Source organism: Sciurus carolinensis, chromosome 14, assembly GCF_902686445.1.
Source record: "Sciurus carolinensis chromosome 14, mSciCar1.2, whole genome shotgun sequence".
NCBI lineage: Eukaryota > Metazoa > Chordata > Mammalia > Rodentia > Sciuridae > Sciurus > Sciurus carolinensis.
The window spans coordinates 38281197-38296396 of NC_062226.1; the positions used below are offsets into that span (position 1 = coordinate 38281197).

The 15200-nt window shown below is 35.4% G+C and overlaps 1 protein-coding gene across 2 annotated transcripts in view; it reads left to right on the top strand.

Moving 5' to 3' along the window:
• Window positions 1-15200, top strand: part of Kif24 (kinesin family member 24) — a 54135-nt gene that overhangs the window by 10445 nt on the left and 28490 nt on the right. The window contains exons 1-3 of one of the 2 annotated variants that reach the window (XM_047524985.1): window positions 8310-8327; window positions 9143-9790; window positions 14219-14408. In XM_047524985.1, the coding sequence (XP_047380941.1) occupies window positions 9168-9790; window positions 14219-14408 (813 nt within the window). In that variant the 5' untranslated portion in view covers window positions 8310-8327; window positions 9143-9167. Of the gene's footprint in view, window positions 1-8309; window positions 8328-9142; window positions 9791-14218; window positions 14409-15200 lie in introns of those variants that run through there. The other variant, XM_047524984.1, reaches the window with a different exon arrangement.

The following is a 15200-nucleotide window of genomic DNA, read 5'->3' on the forward strand; positions in this document are numbered from 1 at the left end:
ATGTAGCATTTTCTAATATCTCCATGTTATATGGCATTTGCATCAGTTATGCTAATGAAGGGGGGAAGTACTTTTAAAATAGTTTAGGTGATTGATGGAGACTTTGAGGGAGCATGTTATCTGGATTTTATCCATATCCTATAACATGAATAAACTTTTAAAATTTTATGTAAAGCTGCATATATTCCCCTTCCAGTTGATTTTCTCTGCCATTCAGATAAGGAAGTTTGAATTTCTGCCTACTTGAGTTATTCCAAGACTCCTAATTTTTTCTTTAAAAAAAAAAAACTTAAAAGATTGACACATAAAACATATTTATAGGATATCAATTGATGTTTCAATACATGTATTCATTGTATAATGTTCATATCAGGGTAAACATATTTATCTCCTTTAACATTTATTATTTCTTTGTGATGAAAGCATTTAAAACTTTTTTCTTCTAGCTTGTTTGAAATGTACATTATCTATATTTACCTCACTGTGCAGAACACCAGAACTTATATCTAATTGTAACTTAGTAACCATTAGGAAGCTTTCCTTATCCCCACTATTTTCCTCAGCCTGTGGTAGACACTATTCTACCCTTATCTTCTATGAGATTATCTTTTTTAGTCCACATGAGTGAGATCATGAGGTATTTGTTTTTCTTTCTTGGTTTATTTCATTTACATAATGTCCTCTCCAGTTCCATCTATGTTGTTGCAAATGACAGATATCCTTCTTTTGTAAGGCTAAATAAAATTCTGTTGTGTACATAAACATTTTCTTTATCCTTTAATCAGTTGATGGGTTGTTTCCAGTTTTTGATTATTGTGAATAATGCTATGATAAATAAACATGGGAGCACTGATGTTTCTTCAGCATACTGATTTCATTTTGTTTGAATATGTACATAACCAATAGTATGATTGCTGGATCATATGGTAGTTCTAGCTCTAATTTTAAAAAATGTACAAATTTACATTCCCATCAAAAGTGTGTAAGAGGTTTCTATAAACTCACCAGAATTTAACTTTTCTCTTCTTTATAATAACATTATAACTGGGAAAGGTAATATCTCATTGTGGTTTTGGTTTGCATTTCTCTGATTGACTAGTGATGTTGAACATTTTTCATTCATTGACCATTTGTATGGTCTGTTGGCCATTTGTATGTTATCTCCTCAACCTAATTATGTTGTGAGATTGACCTCAAACTGTCCTAAGTAGCTGGGGCTACAGGTGCATGCCACCATACCTAGCTTTTTTGTATGTCTTCTTTTAAGAAATGCATATTTAGATCTATTGCACATTTTTAAAATCAGGGCCATTGTGGTTGTTGCTCTGATTCTTTCCCCTATTTCTCTAATGCCCTGGTCCTTCTGCTTTAGACTTACTGGGAATGCATAACCTTGATCTGAATTTAGGACTATGGACTGCTACATGTCAAACAGCCATGTTTTCATTGGAGGAAAACTGATTTTAGGGTTGGATGGGAAATATACAAGGTGAAAGTAGCAGAGACTAAGGCAATTGAGTGAAAACAATGGAATATATAAAAACTCATAAGTTAATAATGAATTTGACAAGCGAGCAAAAACAAAAAAATCCTAAAAGAACTCATCTGATACCATTTAAAATAACTAGGGCACTAACACTTTGTGAATTGAAAATTAAAAGGAAAGACTGAAGCATTTATACCTATCTTTGTGTACAAAATACTTTGGGTAATCAAATATCTCTCATTGCCAGGCATGGTACACTGTAATCCTAGTGACTAAGGAGGTGGGAGGCTGGGACAGAAGGAACTCGACTATGAGGCCAGCCCTGGCAACTTAGTGAGACCCTGGCTCAAAATAAAAAATAAAAAGGACTGGGGATGTGACTCACTGTTAAAGTATCTCTCAGTTTAATTCCCAGTACTAGAAAAAACAAAAAAAGTCAACTAGCCCTAGTTATTAACATAAAGTTTTTCTTTATAGGAGAATTCCACAAAGAATAGATAGGATCAGAAAATCACTATTTTGCAACTCCTAATGAAATAATTAAGATGGGCATTGATCATCAGTAGATGAAACCATTGTATTAATTTGGTTGAGAGAATTTCACATCCAAGAAATCAGGCTGTAGTTCTAGCTGACATTCATATGTATTCTGAATCAGATGTGTATGAAGCACATGCTAACACCTATGAAGTATTTTTGCCAGAATGTAGAAGTTGATTCTAATATAGAATGACCAAATATGTTGTTGCCATATTTGACCAAAACAGAATAGTTAAATTTGAATTTCAGATAAACAATGAGTGATATTTTTAGTTTAAATATGTTCCATGCTGGATTTAGAGACAAGGAAAAAACAACACAATTATGCTGATGCTTCTGTCGAGTGTAGGGTTGTAAAAAACTGTCTTGCCCTGATCCATTAAATTATATATACTTTCAGCACGTACAGAGTTATAATAAGGTTACACCTTTCCATCTTCTATGAGATTAGGGTTCTTCCCAGACAGTATCATGATATTTTAAAATTATGAGCATTTTGTTGTTTTTGTTGTTGTGTCTTTATAAAATGTATCATTTGCTTTTGAAAAATAAGATCAATATGTCCCATGCTTAGAATATACTGTAACATGTCAATAGAAAAGTGAGGGGAGATGTGGGACTGCTTTATTTAAAAAAAGACAAGAAATATAACCAAATATGTGGTACCTATTTGGATTCTGATTTAAACAAAAAGGTATTTTTGTAAAAAGATATTTTAAAATATTTATTTAAAAATATAAAGATTCTCGAAATGGTTGAGTAAATTGGATTAGGGTCTAAACACAGGATATTAAGGAATTACTTTAAATTTTATTAGATGTAATTATCATGGTTATATAAGAAAATATCCTTTAAAAAACATTTAGAGATGAAATGACATGTTATCTAGGACTTACTTAAAACATTTCAGCAAAGGAAAGCAAGGATTAGAGGAAACAAGTGTGGCAAATTCTGATAACTGAAGAATATGAGGATGAATTACGTGGGAGTTCATAGTACAATTCTACTTGTTTTTGCAATGTTCTAATTTTTTACAATAAAAATGTTTTAAAATGCTATAGGTAGATCATTGCTCCTATTTTGTCCCAGGCTGAGTTGAATTATATTGTTTTTGTCTTTAAGAGTTCATACTATACTACAACATAACCATCTTATATCATCTCTGGAACAAAGCTGGCAAGAAATTTTAAAAACCCTATCAGTTTTACAACAAATGCTGTAGAGTCTGGAAAGAAGTCACAGCTCCCTGGGGTACTTAATCTATTCAGTAAACATTATTTATGATAGTGTGAAATATTGTTTGTGACAATAACCAATAGTATGTGAAAATGTTTATGTTAAATTAAAAAGTAGATTGCAGTATGGTTATGAGTACAGTATTATATACAATGAAGAGATGCTTTTTTATTTTTTCTGAACTGGGGATTAAACCCACAGGGGGTTTATGGCTGAAATACATCCCCAGCCCTTTTTATTTGTTTTATTTGGAGACAGAGTCTCAGTTGCCCAGACTGGCCTCCATCTTGCCAATCCTCCTGCCTCAGCCTCCCAAGTAGCTGGGGTTACAGATATGTGTCATAGCACCATTTTAGCATATTGAATTTTAAGACAAAAGGACATAATCTAGCTATGGGACTCAGAACTTACGATACTATGTGATATCTAGGCATTGTAAAATGCTTGTTAGTCTTGGAGTTACTACCGATTAAGGGATGTAGTAGAGGCAATGATTTTCAGAGTTGAGTTGGGGAACATTTGGTATGTCACCAAGGGAATGAGTGTGTAGATAACAGGATCTTGAAGAGCCTGTGGGAAATGAGAAAACCACATAACACTTACAACCTATTCCTGTGGGTTAGATGGAGCCATTTAGGGAATACAGCTCCTTAGAAATAGCTTAGAAACATTGAGGTCTTATTCTATTTTTGGGTCTGTGCTAGGTACTGAAGGTTGTAGAAACATAGAAATAGCAATAGTAATTAATTGCCACAACTTATTGAGCATTAAATATGTAGCAGACTTTATGCTGGTTTTATAAGTATTTTCTCAAATTCTAACCCTGGGAACTGTGGGGTGTCTTGCAGTTCCATTTTACAGTTAAGAAATATGTGTTTCAGAGACATTAAATAAAACCAGGCATGATGGTGCATGCCTATAATCCCAGTTCAAAACCCTGTCTCAAAAAATAAAAAGGGCTGGGGATGAAGCTCCATAGTAAAGTACCCCTGCACTCATTCCCCAGTACTACTTTAAAAAAAGAGAGAGAGAGAGAGAGAGAGAGAGAGAATACTAAATAGGTAACTTGGCAAAGGTCACACACTTACCTCTTTATAGGATTGTTTAGAGGTTAACAAATACAAACACTTAGAATGGTGCCTGATATGTATTAAATGCTCCAAAAATACTAGTTGCTATTATTATTACTGAAATAGAAAGAGACATTTATTCCCCTGTAGGGCCCACTTCCCTCATTGAAGAAAAATAGGAATAGTGTTTTTCCTGGGAATTACCAGTACTCTAGGTAGAAGAAATAGTAGTAAAGGAATTGGTGACCTGGTTTAGCACTACATAGGGTATTGGGGATAAAATAATAGAAGAGGCTGAGAGATTAAAGAAAGCTTAATGTTGCGGGGAAAGCTCTTGAACTATCTTGAAAGGATGGGCATAACTTAGTAGGGCAAAAGAAGGAGTGGGGAGCCAGGTGCGGTGGCACACACCTGTAATCCCAGCGGTTTGGGAGGCAGAGGTAGGAGGATCAAAAGTTCAAAGCCAGCCTCAGCAATGGCAAGGCGCTAAGCAACTCGGTGAGATCCTGTCTCTAAAAGAGGAAAAAAAAAAAAAAAGGAATGGGAACATTTCAGCAAAGGTACCACCATTTTAAAAGACTTCAGAGAGACTGGGGGTATAGCTCAGAGCACTTGCCTACTGTGGGTGAGGCCCTGGGTTTTATTCCCAGCACCACAAAAGTAAAATGAAAAGGCACTTGAAGACAATGAGATACTACTTCACACCTAATCAAAATGACCCAAATCCAGAACACTGACCATATCAAGTGCTGACAACAATGTGAAGTAACAAATTCTCATTGATGGTGGGAATGCAAAATTGCACAGCCCCTGTGGAAGACAGTTTGGTGGTTCTTATTAAAGCTAAGTATACTTTTTCCATGTTATATAGCAATCACGTGCCTTGATATTTACTCAAAGGAGTTGAAACTTATGTCCATACAAAAACCCATATACACATTTATAGAAGCTTTGTTCATAATTGTTGGAACTTGAAAGCATCTAAGGTGTCCTTGGATAGGTGAATGGATAAATAAAACTGGTACATTTAGATAATGGAATGCTTTTAAGCAGTAAAAAGAAATAAGCTATCAAACCATGAAAAGACTTGGAGGAAACAAATTCATATTATTCGGTGAAAGAAACCAGTCTGAAAGGCTACATACTTTATGATTCCAACTGTGTGACATTCTGGAGAAGGCATTATGGAGGCATTAAAAAGATGAGTGGTTGCCAGGGGATCAAGAGGCAGGAAGGATGTGTAAGCAAAAATAACCAAAAGGGGAGCAGACCTCTCGGATTTATTAGACAGCCATGGAATGGCACATGGCACTTTTTCAGGGGAGAAAGTGGCGACTGGTTACAAGAGGGGTCTGCTTTTTATAAGTCTTAATGAGAGTTAATCATAGAAGAATGTTTAGTGTGACTTAATCATTAGAGACTTGGACTTGCCAGCTGGGCAATCAGGAAACTAGTTGTGCAGGTTAAAAATCTATCTCAGGAGAACGGCTGTAAAAGCTCACGAAACTCATTCTAACTCAAGGAAACAGTTAAAAAAGTTTGAAACTCATTGTTACTGGGATAAAAATCCAGAGCTCAGAGCTCATATGTTTACCTTCTCTCTTCCAGGACATATCCTTTGTAAAGTACAAAAGCCCATAGCCCAGGGCCTAATGTTTGCCTTCCCCTCCTCCCCTCCTGGATCATGCTGTCCTCCTTTTCTCCCTGGAGTCTGTCATTTTCCTTTTCTTGGGGGATGTTATCTTCCATATCCTTCAGGATGAATAGTCAGAACAGCAGGTTTTTAGGGCACTGAAACTACTTAGTATTTTACTCAGATAGTAGATATATGTCATTATACATTTGTCAAATCCATAGAATATACAACACTAAGAGTGAAGTCTAATGTAAAATGGGACTTTGGGTGATGATCATGTGTCACTGTAGATTTATTAATGGGGGAAGCTGCACATGTGGGTTAGGGGATATTTAGGAAATCTCTGTATGTTCCACCTAGTTTTGCTGTGAACCTAAAATTGCTCTAATAAGTTAAGTCTAATAAAAGAATCTTAAGTGGTACATACCTGTAATCTCAGCAGCTCAGGAGGCTGACGCAGGATTCCAAGTTCAAAGCCAGCCTCAGCTACTTACTGAAGCCCTAAGCAACTTAGCAAGACCCTGCCTCAAAAAATAAAAAGGGCTGGGTTTGTGGCTCAGTGGTTAAGTGCCCCTGAGTTCAATCCCTGATACCAAAAAAAAAAAAAAAAAAAAGGCACAGAAATGGTATTGTTATTTACCTACTGCTATGTAACAAACTACCCCAAAACTTAGGCCCTTAAAACAATTACCATTTTATTTGCTCATGGCTCTGTGAGTCGCATATTTGGACTGAATTTAGGTAGTTCTTCACCTGGGGTCACTACTGTACTGTAGTCATCTAGTGGTACCACTGGAACTGGATAATCTAAGCTGACTTCTATATATCTAGATTTGGTGATGGTGTTGAGTGGGCTTCATCACATAGCAGTGGAAAAATTCTAAGAGAGCAGTAAAAACTGCAAGGACTCTTGATATGTAGATATGGAAGTCACACAGTGTTGTTTCCATAATATTCTACTGGCCAAAACAAGTTGGCTGGCCTAGATGCAATGAAAGGAAAAATAGTCTCCACCTCTTGATGGAAGGACTGCAAAGAATTTGTCTTTTTGACACAATACCTTCATTTTATTTATTCATTTTTGTGCAGTGCTGAGGATCAAACCCAATGTCTCATACATGTGAGGCAAGTGCTTTACCACTGAGCCACAACCCTAGCCCTGTCTTTTTCTTCACTTTCCTTTTTTTTGTTCTTTTTAATCTATCACAGGACAGGTTGAGTTTAGGATGTGTTTCTCAGTCCATTTAGCGTTTTTTTTTTTTTTTTTTTTTTTTTCAGGGCCAAGGACTGAACTCAGGGCCTTGTATGTCCTAGGCAAGTGCTCTACTACTGAGCTAAATCCTCAACCCCCATTTAGCCTTTTCTTTACTCTAAGTAGTACTTCCTCCAGTTAATTATTTGAGGTTCTTTGATTATATTTATTGCTCTGCCCTCTGTTTCACCTAGAGAGAAGACAAAATATAAATTAAAATGAAAACAGTAAAGTCTTACCAATAACTAATGAATTGACTTTTTAAAAACTGAACTATAAAACCATTTTAAAAAGAAAAAGTGCTTTAAACTTAATATTCTCATGAACTTGAATTTGATTAACAATGCTACGGAAAAGCCAGGTACAATGGCCACATGCCTGTAATCCCAGCAACTCCAGGAGACTGAGGCCAGAGGATCACAAGTTCAAAGCCAGCCTCAGCAGATTAGCAAGGCACTTAGCAACTTAGTGAGACCCTGTCTCTAAATAAAATATAAAAAGGGCTGGGGATGTGGCTTAGTGGTTAAGTACCCCTGGGTTCAATTTCTGGTACCAAAAAACAATAACAACAACAAAAAGAAAACAGGGCTATGGAGAACTACTCAGAACTTGGCTTTAATAAGAGATTAGAATTATTACATCATTTGTATTTAATAAAATATCTGTTGTTAAAGTCTTTAAACATTTTAATGTGCAACCATTTAAAATCTTGACTTGTATTAATTGCCTAGGTAAATTATTTGATTTATATTTTGTACAGATAGACAGTTTAGAATGATCTGAAATACTGAATTAGTTGATTCCAAATTGATGATGTTTTTACTTCTGAATAACTTTTGTCAGTTCTCAACAGATACAAATGCACTTACCTCTGAGTTGTATTAGTATAATCCACTGTGGTCTGCTATTTAATTCTGCTTTCTATTCTGAAAGAGTTCTTAGCCTTTGTTCATTAATCATGGGAAACAGTTGTGCGACATGCCTTGACATTAAGTAGAACATCTAAAATTAGTCCTGCTACAATCAGTGGTTGAGAACAAGGTTTCAGTAGTTTGTGGCATGTGTTAAGTAGACATCGCAAGGTTAGAAGGAACTACCAAGAAACAAGTAAGTGACTTGTGTTATGTGTATGGCCAGATACCTAACTAAATATATAATGGATGATCTCTTTTTATTAAGTAGATGAATAAATTCTATTTATTGCTACAGAGTCTTCATATGTTATACAAAACTTCTATGCTATGCTGGTTAATCAATTTCAGAAGAGATGTATACCTATTAAAAACTTAAGATCCAGGTACAGTGGTGCATATCTATAATCCCAATGACTTGGGAGGCTGAGGCAAGAGGATTGCAAATTCAAGGTCAACCTGGGCAATTTAGCGAGATTCTCAAAAAATAGAAAGGGCTGGGGATGTATCTCAGTGGTAGAGTGCCTTTGTGTTCAATTCCTAGGACTGCTAAATAAATAAATATGTAAATAAATAAACAAAACTGAAAAAATATAACTTTTTCTGCATGTTTGTTTCAAGTTTTAATTTTTAAATTTTTTTGTAGTTGTAGGTAGACAGCATGCCTTTATTTGTTTATTTTTATGTGGTGCTGAGGATCAAACTCAGTGCTTCACACATGTGAGGCAAGCAGTCTGCCACTGAGCTGCAGCCCCAGCCCCTTAAGTTTTAACTTTTTAAGTGAATTATCCTGTTTTAAATATTTTTTAGTTGTCAATGGATTTTTAATTAATTAATTAGTTAATTAATTTATATACGGTGCTGAGAATTGAACCCAGTTCCTCACATATGCAAGGCAAGCTTTCTACCACTGAGCTACAACCCAAGCCCTCAAGTTTTAATTTTTAAAGGAATAATTGTACTACATGTCTTCTGTCTTAAGTGAATGTCTTTTTTCTCCTTTCTCTTTAGAACTTAAAAAAATTTATTCACAAAAATGGCATCCTGTTTATACGAATGTCTTTGTGAAGCTGAACTTGCACAGTATTATCCTCATTTTACGGCCCTTGGCCTTCAGAAAATAGAAGAATTAGCCAAGGTTACAATGAAGGACTACTCCAAATTGGGAGTGCATGACATGAATGACCGTAAACGTCTTTTCCAGCTTATCAAAATCATTAAGATTATGCAGGAAGAAGATAAAGCAGTCAGTAGCCCAGAGCATTCTCTTCAGGCAAGCAGCCTTTACATCAAGCCACGGAAATTCAGATCTGGCCCTCGCAGACAACTGCATTTTGATTCTCCTACTGACAACAAAACCAGGACTGCCAGCAACAATGAGTTTGAAATGTGCAATATGTCAGATTCCTCTGGAAATGAACAGAAATCCACTTACCTAAAATTGCTAGATTACATGCTACCAGATGATTACCAGTACCATGCAAAAACAAGAACTCTGAATGCCACAACTGCTGATTCCTATGTGCAAACAGAAACTAACACTTCACTCTTTTCATCAAATTTCTTTTCTCCAATAATGGGAAATTGTGATATTCCCATTATTCAAAGAGTCTCTCATGTTTCAGGGTATAACTATGGAATCCCTCGTTCTTGTATCAGGTAATAATTTGCCTTTACCTTTTTTTTTTTTTTTTTTCCCCCTTAAGTGAAGGTAGCCTCAGGCAAGGAAAAGTTTCTCCTCGGCCAGAGGAAAGCAACTACTGTTTATTTACAACAGATGTATGTAACATAAATGATAGTGAACAGCTTTTGGCTTTTGCATCAATAATAGAAATACCTGTGGGCTGGGGATATAGCTCAGTTGGTAGAGTGCTTGCCTTGCAAAGCCAAGGCCCTGGTTCAATCCCCAGCACTGCAAAAAAAAAAAAAAAAAAAAAAAATAATAATAATAATAATAATAATAGAAATACCTGGAGGTAGGGAAGTTAATAAGGAATTGGAATTTTCCATATGGGAGGAAGATATTTTTCACGTGCATCAAAGAGCTACTACTTGCCAGTATCTGTTGTTATTCTTCTGGCTGACCCATTTTCATTATTTATTATAGTGTAACATGATAAATCTAGTGTATCTATGAAAGTTAAATGGTTAACTGTCCTTCTTCAATAGCAAAAAAATATTATACAACTCAGGATTTTTTAGGGAATCAAATTCCCTTAAACCAACCAGGAGACTTACAGCATAGTTAAAAATAAAGAACAAATAATTAAGTCTGTCTTTGGAGCAGTTAGTTCATCTGCACACATTGAAATATCCTGATTTTTTTTTTTTTTTTTTTTAATAGTACTGGGTCTTGAACCTAGGGCCTTGAGCATGCTAGGAAGCACTTTTATCAGTGAGCTACATCCTCAGTCATCCTGATTTTGAGTGCTTTTTATATGAATCCATTCCTGAAATTTTTAGTGATTTTAAAGAATAAGATACTTTTGGGGGAGATTAGTTTGAAAGTCCAGATAATAAGAAGTTATTTTCACCTAGTGCTTCAAGTTAGAGTTTAAAATAAGATCCCTAAGAGGTGAGTAATCCCTAATATTAAGAATGATATAATAGAAAATGTGTTCTTTAGAAAAATTATATTCTTGTTTTATAGTTTTAAAACTAATATGTGTGAATTATAGGAAAACAAAATTCATTCATTTTTTTGCACCAGGGATTGAATCCAAGGGTACTTAACCACTGAGCCACATTCCCAGTGCTTTCTCTTTTTATAAATTTTTTATTTAGAGACAGGGTTTCACTAAGTTGCTTAGGGCCTCACTAACTTGCTGAGGCTGGCTTTGAACTCATGATCCTCTTGTCTCAGCCTCCCAAACCACTGGGATTACAGGCATGTGCTACTGTGCTCAGCTTAAGCCATGTTTTCTTTAAAAAAAAAAAAATGCTGTGCCTGGCGTGATGCCATATGCCTGTAATCCCAGCTACTTCGGAAACTGAAGCAGGAGGATTGCAAATTTGAATCCAACCTCAGCAACTTGTTTTTTATTGAACAATACATAACAATCTAAATTTAAATTTTTATAAATAAGAATATTACTTTGCCTTAGTTAATACCATTGAGATAGAATGCATATTTTAGTTTAAATATTGCCATTACATTTATTTGACAAATATTAAGTATCTGCTAAGCTTGACTCTAGATATAATTAAAATATTTGAAGACTCTTAGACTCTCAGGGGATAGGGTGAATGGGAAGTATATTAGAAAATTGAAGGTAAAAAAGTATTTCCTCAATAACCATCAGTATTCTTTTCTCACCCAGACTCTAAATAGTAGTCAGGATTCTGGCACACTGAAAAACCACCTTATTAAGGCTTGCTGTTAGGGAGTCATCCTGTCTAAAGCATTCTCTTTGGTTACCTCAAATCAAATTTTTGCTTTTCAGATATTCCAGAAGTTCAGAATAAATTGCCAGGCTTGGAATTTTAATGAAAGTCTAACAAAATTCAGGAAACTAATTGCCCTGACTCATTTAAGATCTTGAACTGAGCATGGTGGTACGCACCTTTAATCCCAACAACTCAGGAGACTGAGGCAGGAGGATAGCAAGTTCAAAACTAGCTTCAGCAACTTAGCCAGGCCCTAAGTAACTTATTGAGATCCTATCTCAAAATTTGAAAAAATTTAAAAAGGGCTGAGAATATGGCTGTGTTTAAGCACCCCTGGGTTCCATCTCTGGTACAAGAAAACAAAAAACAGATTTTGAATAGACCTAACTTCAGTTATCTAACTCTTTTCATGTCAAACAGATAATTTACTTCCCCTAGGGAAGATTGGAATTTCAAACCAGTGCCTAAAACTATAGAGCTTTTGTCTATACAACTTATCCTAGAGTTCCTGTACAATTTAAAAAAGACTAAACATTTTCTGTCTTCTTTGATTAGCTTCATATGCTTAGATTATTAATAGCAACAGCTAGAGATTTTGACACAAAAACCTCAATGATGCTAAAATAATGTTAAAATATTATTTTTTTCTTCTGAAAAATTAAACATATGCAAAAGAAGAGAGAATAGGACAATGAATCTCTCATATGTCTGTTATCTGGTTTTAATAATTGTCAAGATTTTCCCATATTTGAAGCCAGGCATAGTGGCGCACACCTGTAATCCCAGTGACTCGGGAGGCTGAGGCAGGAGTGTCGCAAGTTCAAAGCCAGCCTCAGCAGCTTAGTGAGACCCTACTCCAAAATAAAAAATATAAAAAGGGCTGGGGATGTGGCTTAATGGTTAAGCACCCCTGGGTTCAATCCCTGGTACCATAAATGAGTGAAGGAAGGAAGGGAGGGAGGGAGGGAGAGAGAGAGGGAGAGGGAGAGAAAGAGAGAGAGAGAGAGAGAAAGAGAAAGAGATTTCCCTAGACTTACCTCAAAATCATAGTTCTTCCACCCCAAAAGTACCAGGGATTGAACCCAGAGCCTTGCAAATGCTGGACAAGCCCTCTACTACTGTGCTATGTCCTCAGCTCAAAATAATGCTTTTTAAAAAGTCTATATGTTGGTTAAAAAAATTATTTAAAAGATGCCTTAAAAGTAATGCCTTATGTGTTATGCTAGAAATTTTATTTGCTATTTTGTTTCATCAATTGAGATCCTGGCAAAAAAAATATTTTTTTTCCCTAACCAATTAGAGGATTGAGAAAATCAGAACTGATAGGAAAAAGTTACATGGTATAGTATCTTATGTAAAATGTATTATTATGAGAGGCTTTTTAGGAGCTATCAAAAGAGAAATTCTAAAGTGTAAAGGAGGGAATAATTTGCCTCGCTAAGGCATTCTAAGTACTTGGATCAAAGGCATTGATCCTGGTAAAAACATCTGTTTTCAAAAACCCTGTTTTTGCAAGGCACAGTGGTGCATGCTTGAATCCCAGCTACTTGAGACTCTAAGGCAGGAGCATCACAAGTTGGAGGGCAGCCTGAGCAATGAGCAACTTAGACCCTGTATCAAAATTAAAAAAAAAAAAAAAAAAAAAATTTTTTTTTTAAAGAGTTGGGACTCAGTGGTACAGCACTCACCTAGCATGTTCAAATCCCCAGTACCTACAAACACACAATTTTCGTTACTTAGTTTTTAAACAAGTAAGTGGTTAGTTCTTAGATATATGTACCACCATGAGACTCAGCAAGTAAACCTGACAAATTTTTTATTCCTAACTCCAGGAATATTGCCTCATATGTTGGGTGTTAAGTATGAAGCCAGTGAAGGAATGCATCTGAACAGAAGTTTGAATTAGTGATGGACAGGACCAGTCATAAAACTCCTAGGAAGAAGAAATATATAATTGTATTCTAACAAATGAATAAGTACCTGTCAGGATGGGGCAAAAAGAACAAAGTAAGAAAGTGGAACATAGAACAGGGCATAATGTATCTACAAGGAATAGGAGAAAAAGTACATTGAAACCTACCACCTAATTCAAGGAATTTAGTAAGCCCTGGTATGATAAAAAATAATTTAGGGGGTCTGGGGATATAGCTCAGTTGGTAGAGTGCTTGTTTCACAAGCACAAGGCCCTGGGTTCAATCCTACCACCACACACAAAAAAAAAAAAAAAAAAAAAAAATATTAGATTAATGTTCAAGAAAATGGTAAACATATAAGAATAATTGGCTTAAAAGGAAACAAGAAACATAAGTTTGGGTTTTGTAAAGACCTTGGAGGAGTGGTGACAGCTTATTGCATTAGATTTTGAGAATTCATTATCCTGAGTTGTGGGGACAAAAAGAGAGCATAGACTGTTAGGAGACCACATTTAGAAACGAAACACACATGTCTTACTGCTAAAATAACTCTCAGGGTTTTGTTTGTTTTTGAGTTTTTTGTTTTGTTTTGTTTTTGTAGGGCAAGAGGTAGATGGGATACAGATAGAGGTGAAAACAATGAGGATTGCTAATAATAATTTTTGTCATTTTTGACACTTTGTAATTTTAAAAAATACCTTATGCCCAGTGTACAACAAAATGTACTGGTGCTTTAACCTCTTAAGCAAACTTAAAAATTAAAATTTATTTATAAACCATGTATTAGACAGAACACCTTAGAGAAAGAGAATCCTTGGACTGAGTTGGAAAAAATCAGAGTCTGTGTTCGAAAACGCCCCCTGGGTATAAGGGAGGTTCGTCGTGGAGAAATTAATATTATTACTATAGAAGATAAAGAAACTCTACTTGTACATGAGAAGAAAGAAGCAGTTGACCTCACACAATATATTTTGCAGGTATGACTTTTTTACCTTTTGTGTTTGGAACTTATCAAGTATGTCTATTTTCTGCTTTTTGTTTGAGTGGTAGCATACAAATTGTAAAATCCAGTTTCGGTTTCAGTGTTGATATTTGTTCCTGATGTGATATTTCAGTAAATCATTGATACCTTAGACTTTCATTTTTTTTAAAATATGATGTGATGGGGTTTACAAAAACATAATTCTTCTACTCTGTGCAATGGAGCTGCATTATACATATCTCAACACACTTTATGTACTTTTCATTATATATATTTAGCAAAAAGGGGGTAATGAGAGGATAAAAAGAATTTAAATGAGTGACTGTGACCAGTCACTGAACGTATGTATGCCCCAGAGTGATTATGAGATTAGTTGATCTCTATTCTTGCCTGCATCTTGCAATGTGAATCCACTCTGCTGATTTTGAGTTTAATAATGGGCAATGTCTTTTTGAATAACAAGGCACCAGATTGCCAGCCAACTTCTTACTTTGGTTCCCAACTGTCTTGGATTTAGACCTAATTGGTGGAAATTGGACTCTGAGAAGGTCGCTGTGTGCAGGGTGATTGCAATGAATAAATACAATCCAGGGATATGTTTTCATATCTAACATAAGGGTTTAAATAAAACACTATTAGCTCAGATACATAAAAAATGTTCACTCCCTGCTACAATGATTATGAAGAGTGTTTGGTATTGAAAGGAACTTATTCCAAGCTAATAGATACCCTTGCGGTAACTCTTTATTCTCATAGGGAATCAACAAACTCCTCCAATGAAGGAAAC